We start from the raw sequence: 6589 nt of genomic DNA, 5'->3' as shown, positions 1-6589 counted from the left end.
GGGAAAACCAACTGTCTATGCGCCTCCTTATGAGCCCTATTTTCTCTAATCTTATTTTGATGGTCCTTGCACGAAATGTACGTTGGCGGCAAATGCCAGCTCATTTAGTTTTCTCAATAGTAGTCCTCCAAAAGAACGTCGTTTTCCCTCTAGTGATTTCCATTTTAGTTCCCGAAGCCTCTCCGTAATTCTTCCCATGTGTTCGAACCTACCGGTATCAAATCTAGCATCCCGCCTCTAAACTACTTCGATGTCTTCCTTTAATCGGACCTGGTACCGATCCAAAACGCTCAATAACAAATAGCACTAGTGTCCTATATGTGGTCTCCTTTATCCTATACGCGGTCTCCTGTACAGATGAACCGCACTTTCCTAAAATTCTTGCAATAAATAAAGACGACAATTAGCCTTCCCTGCTACAGTATTTAGATGCTCGTTTCATTTCACATCGCTTTGCAACGTTACGCTTAGATATTTAATCGACGTGAATGTTTCAAGCAGGGTACTACTAATGCCGTACTACAACATTAGTGGTATGTTTTTCCCACTCGCCTGCACTAACTTACACTTTTCTATATTTAGAGGTAGCTGCCATTCATCACACTACCTATAAATTTTGTCTAAGTCGTCTTTTATCGATCTACAGTCACTCAACGATGACCCCTTCCCATACATCGCAGCATCATCAACAAACAGCCGCGGGCTGCTGCTTATCCTCTCCGTCAGATCATTTATGTATGTAGAAAATAACAGCGGTCCTATCACACTTCCCTAGAGCGCACCTGGCGATATCTTTTCCTTTGATGAACAATCGCCGTTCAGGACACATACTTAAGAAGTCGTAAAGTCAGTCACATATCTGGGAACCTATTCTGTAAGCTTGTACCTTCGTTAATAATCGGCAGTGTGGCATCGTTTCATATGCTTTATGGAAAGCTAGGAATATGGAAACCGTCTATAGCCCTTCATGCAAAGTCTTCAGGATCTCTTGTGAGAAATGTGCAAGCTGAGTTTGGCATGAGCGATGCTTTCTTATAATTTTTCTTAGAGACACTATCCGTTAAATTCAGCTGCTCTTCTGAGTCTTTTGCCGTACCTGGTATAGTTACAGTATCATCGGCAATACTCAAACGTATTTTTATTTCTTGTTCCTGAAGATTAATTCCGTTTCCAAATATAACTTTGGTTTCCAACAATGCGTTAAAATTTAGTTTAAAAATGTGTCAAGATAACATGTGTGCGTGCGTGTGTGAGAGAGGGGGTGTGTGTGGGGGGGGGGGGGGGTTGGTGGTTGTGCACAGAACATTTGTGGTGTAAGGGTACCCAATTACTAGAGTAGCACAGTTCCGTATCTTCGAGCTGGATAGAAGGTGTAGGGTGCGTCAGCACTGAAGAACTGTAGTGATAGGTGCATTCAGTGTGGAGAGCAGACAGCATGCAGCGGAAAGCAGAGCAAGGCACGGCACGAGAAAGGAAGCGAGAGCATGCGGAGTTAGTCTGCTGGGCGTTACGTGGGGCGGGCGGCGAGCAGGGCGGCGGCAGCAGTCTCCGGGAGTGGCGCGGCGCCGGGGTACCTGAAGTTCTCGCTGGAGGACAGCGACGCGTTGCGCTTGCCGTGCACCGCCGCCGGGCGCGACGTAGCTCCGCCTCCGCGACGCCCACCGCCTCCACCACCGCCCCCGGAGGCGGCGTCGCGACGCCACAGCCGCATCAGCAGCGCCGCCGCCCACGAGCGCCTCCCGTCCGCCGCCGCCGCCCCCGCTCTAGATCGTCCCCGGCCGCCTTTCATACCTGCCACACACCACCACGAAGCCGTTAGCGCGAGGCTGGCTAAGTTGCTGAAGAAGGGTGCGTGTTCGAAACGGTTACTGCATGCACAGAACTTACACCACTGGGCATTAATATTATTGCAGCACCACGAGAATGACATGCAACAAACGTCGAATCGGCATGAATGTGTACAGTATCTTGGCAGTCTGCATACTGTGGAAATGAAAAGGTTACGTAGCTGGCTTCTCATTCAGAAATTTCATTTGAAAGTTGTTAACTGTCGTAAGATCGTATAAGAAAACGAACAAAATGTGGCCTATCAAGGTCCTCCGATATGCCTGCCCGCGATGGTTGGAATTTCACGAGTATCTTGCGAATAAGCAACCGATTGATTCTGGAGGGCCGGCCGCTGTGGGAGAGCCGTTCTAGGCGGTTCAGTCCGGAACCACACGGCTGCTACGGTCGCAGGTTCGAATCCTGCCTCGGGCATGGATGTGTGTGATGTCCTTAAGTTAGTTAGGTTTAAGTAATTCTAAGTCTGGGGGACTCATGACCTCAGATATTCAGTCGCACAGTGCTCAGAGCCATTTTTGATTCGGGAGGGCCATACTGAACCCCATGGAGGTTCCGAACATCTCCACACGATTAGAATCGTGCAGGATCTACCAGCCACATGACCTACATAGAATCAGAAAATGGGCAAGTTCGCAGCAAGACTATTATCTACAAGGCCAGTGAGTCGACGTCTGGGGAAAAAATGGTTCAAATGGCTCTGAGCACAAAGGGACTTAGCTTCTGAGGTCATCAGTCCCCAAGAACTTAGAACTACTTAAACCTAACTAACCTAAGAACATTACACACATCCATGCCCGAGGCAGGATTCGAACCTGCGACCGCAGCGATCGCGCGGTTCCAGACTGTAGCGCCTAGAACCGCTCGGCTACTTCGGCCGGCGTCTGGGGAAACATGGACTGTCAGCGTCAGGTCGAGTGGTGCGGCGTCACTTGATGCGGGAACAGAAAGATGTGCAGACAGTGGCTCTTTCAACGCCAATATTAAATCCAAGAGTAACATCACATCGTCGTTTCAGAGAAGTGAAGTTTCTGATTATACCGTGACGATGGACGTATCCTCTGAACCCGTCTCACTTTGCCAGCTTGCATTCATTATTGTCATACCCACTCAGCAGTGCTGTCTGTGAGCCCGCCTCGAACTGCATGATCAGCTTACGACACAGCTCAAAAAAAATGGTTCAAATGGCTCTGAGCACTATGGGACTCAACTACTGAGGTCATTAGTACCCTAGAACTTAGAACTAGTTAAACCTAACTAACCTAAGGACATCACAAACATCCATGCCCGAGGCAGGATTCGAACCTGCGACCGTAGCGGTCTTGCGGTTCCAGGCTGCAGCGCCTTTAACCGCACGGCCACTTCGGCCGGCCGACACAGCTCGATGAAACTTGTTTACTGCTCTATCTTTCGATTTATCTGCGCTCTAGCGACTTCTGCTGGTACTATCTCGACGACAAGTATTAGCTTTTTTTAAACTACTGTGGATTTTAATAATGAACTGGAAGACACGGATGTAATATTTTCTAGTGCGCAGGTCATTTGCGACAACAGCAACTAATAAGTGTATAGAAGATCGAAATCACGAGTCGCTCAGACTGTCGAAAATTTCACTAGTTACGTGATTTACTGGCGTCTTTTGGTGTTATCTCCCCGGCGGGTCTTGCCGCTGCCATTTGTACTCGCGATAGCAAATACCGCAAGTTTCGTATGATTTATTTCCTTAGTTATGCATGTAAGTTTTGACTAATTTTTTCCTTGTCTGATCTTAATGTCATCATCTTGTTTCCTAGCTGATTAAAGGGTCGTAATGTTTTTACCTGTTTTTCTAATAATTGTATGAACACATATCGAAATGGTCATTTCTAATATAATTGGTTAACCATTACCATTTCTCATAAACAAATAAAATATTTTATTTGGCTCAGAAACAAGAAATTTTTCACCTTTGAATGTTAAGTTAACATAAATAACAGTGTGAATGTGTATGTGTATTCATGAACACCGTTATGATACGAGAACAGTTTTTCAATGTTTTTCAAATACAAGAGTTTATACAGTGGTAGGATTTAATGTTACGCCCGTCCCGGTAGCTGAGTGGTCAGCGCGACGGAATGTCATGCCAAGGGGCCCGGGTTCGATTCCCGGCTGGTTGGGAGATTTTCTCAGTTCAGGTACTGGATGTTGCGTTGTCCTCATCATCCTCACATCTCCATCGACACGCAAGTCGCCGAAGTGGGGTCAACTGAAAAGACTTGCGCCAGGAGAACTCTCTACCTGAAGGGAGGCCCTAGCCACACGACATTTCCATTTAATGTTATTTACGTCTATGTTTGACACTTGCATTTTAAGAAAGTTTGTAGCAGCTAGTTGGTAGTTACTCGCCTATCCCACGAACTTGCGTCATGCGAGCCAGATGTGACGTGGTTGTTCAAGCAGATTCTATCGCACACGGCAGCATATCGGGAAACCTCGAGGCCATTGGAACGCAAATATATAGTTTTTTTTTCAGCCCTCTGTCTCGGCACCTTCAATGGTGTAGGTTACAATGCGTAACCGGGTGTTACTCCTAAAAGTCGTCAGACTCATTTTCTCTGGCGTTTCGGCTGATATCCGCAATCTCGTTACTGCAGTGTGGAGATAGAAGCGGTCCAAACAAATACTGCTCATAGCATGTTCCACGTGACATCTTGTGTCAACAGAAAGTGTCTGGTTGTTCCCCATTACGGACGAAATAATTTTTAATTCTGTATTTTACGTGTTCATGTGACAGGGCGGTCCCAAACTAGTGCGATATTCCGCTTGTCAGTACGTATTGATATGGACATCAAAACACCAAGAATAAATCCAGCAGCGATTCAGTAGCACTGCATGCTTGGCGGTAGCAGACAGCACGGACCAAGGCTGTGCTATCGCTGCTGGATTATTTGTTATTCTTCGTCTTTTAGTGTCCCTATTAACACACATCGATAACACAGATATCGCACTAGACTAACATGGGACCACTCTATCGAATGAGCACTTAAAATTCCGCTTTAAAAATCATTTTGTTAGTACCGGGAAACAAGCTGACGCTTTCCATTGACACTGGGCATCGCATGAAAGACGTGATGAGCACTGTTCGTTTGGGCTTAGCTACACAATGCAGAACCGAAATTGCAAATATCTGCTCAAACACCAGAGAAAATGTGCTTGACCCGGTATAACACCATCACACAAACTTCGCAGAGCCAGTAATTTGAACAGCAGGCGATACAGTACCGATATGTCAAGGCCAGTGGTTGCGTTCCATCTTTGACATCTCGCTGACGTTATCTCTCAACAAGGTGACGCAAGACCGCATACTTTTAGTGCCTTCCTGACCTCCATCGATTGAAGAGATATTCGACTGATCCACTGGGCAACACGTTCTCTACATCTCATACCCACTAAAAACATCTCGTCCTGAGCTGCTTGGAGACTGGGACGCCATCACTCTGTAGCCAATACGATTGACAAACCATGGTATGACGTACCTGTATTTATCATACAAGTTCAGTTCGACTAAATCGCCAGCCGTGTTAGGGCCACTTACAAATTAAAAAATGTAATTTTCCTACTATACTGTGTACATACAACAAATAAATATTGGGGTTTGCTGTTCCTCCTGGTGTTGCAGTTTTAATAGCGAGCAGTGCTGTTGACAGCAACAGTGAGATCCTGCTGTGGTATGGATTACCTCCGCAGGCGCAGGCGATCTGCTGGTGCTGGTGATGTAGCTGTTGCTGTTGTTGCTGCTGCTGCTGCTCCCTGGAGGAGCGGTCCGCGAGGCTGTTGGTGTTGGCGGGCGTCTGGCGGTTGCTGAAGTTGGAGCTGTGCCGGCAGCGGCCGATGCCGCGCGTCACGCGCGACTCCTCGATCGCCTTGCAGATGAGCACGCAGTCCTTCTTGAACTGCTTCGTCAGGATCGCGTACAGGAACGGGTTGCAGCACGAGTTCAGCGGCAGCACGAACACCGTGAAGATCTGCAACAGCCGTGTAGGGCTTCAGTAACCTCTTAAAAGTAGTTTCGGGAGAAACAGATGCCAGACAGATTCCCTGGAAGAATCTTGAAGAAATGTAATGCGCCCGTGAGAGAGGTGGCTCACAAACCCATAGTTAGATTCTTGAATACTGCTTGTTAGGTGGCATCCTCGTCAAAAGGAACGGAAAGGAAGGGATACTACATTTTAACTCTTCTTTCGTAGATGTTCATTAGAGATGGAGGTCATGCTTACAGTGAGAAAGAAAGTCGGTCATGTCCTTTTAAAGAGTCACCCTATTCTTTAATTACAGATAAGGCCTTAATGTGGCATCCTATTCTTTAATTAAGAGTCATTCCTTAATATGGCAACCTATTCTTTATTTACGAATCATGCCTTCATATCCAGGGCATTATTTTGTTGGAGTCTAAACAGGCCTCCGAAGGCCCAACAGTAACGACCCACCGTCGTGTCATCCTCCGCCGACAGATGTCTCTGGATGCGGATATGGAGGAACATGTCGTCAGCACACTGCTCTCCCAGTCGTTGTCAGCAAGAAAGCTTACTGGGCCAACGGTAATCTTTCTCCGTCGTCTACTTTATTATGCCATACCATGCAATAAATAATACCCCTTCTTCCATTTCTGTAGCGTCTTGCTCAATTTTGTTCGTGAAGACGTCATTAGCCATCGTTCTAATATTTGTAATTATTGTAGCCAATTTTTTATCTCTCAGAATCTAATTCT

The 6589-nt window shown here is 46.6% G+C and overlaps 1 protein-coding gene across 1 annotated transcript in view; it reads right to left on the bottom strand.

Annotated features, from left to right (window-relative positions):
* Nucleotides 1–1507: 1507 nt before the first annotated feature.
* The window catches only part of LOC124805536 (lutropin-choriogonadotropic hormone receptor-like), a 650587-nt gene continuing 645505 nt past the window's right edge, over nt 1508–6589 (bottom strand). The window contains exons 18-20 of the mRNA XM_047266105.1: nt 5561–5846; nt 1735–1791; nt 1508–1641 (exon numbers count right to left, since the gene is read on the bottom strand). Of these exons, the coding sequence (XP_047122061.1) occupies nt 1508–1641; nt 1735–1791; nt 5561–5846 (477 nt within the window). The remainder of the gene's footprint in view (nt 1642–1734; nt 1792–5560; nt 5847–6589) is intronic.

The sequence above is a fragment of the Schistocerca piceifrons genome, chromosome 7 (genome assembly GCF_021461385.2).
Source record: "Schistocerca piceifrons isolate TAMUIC-IGC-003096 chromosome 7, iqSchPice1.1, whole genome shotgun sequence".
Lineage (NCBI taxonomy): Eukaryota > Metazoa > Arthropoda > Insecta > Orthoptera > Acrididae > Schistocerca > Schistocerca piceifrons.
Note: the sequence above shows the minus strand (reverse complement) of the source record. Positions and strands in the feature narration are given on the sequence as shown.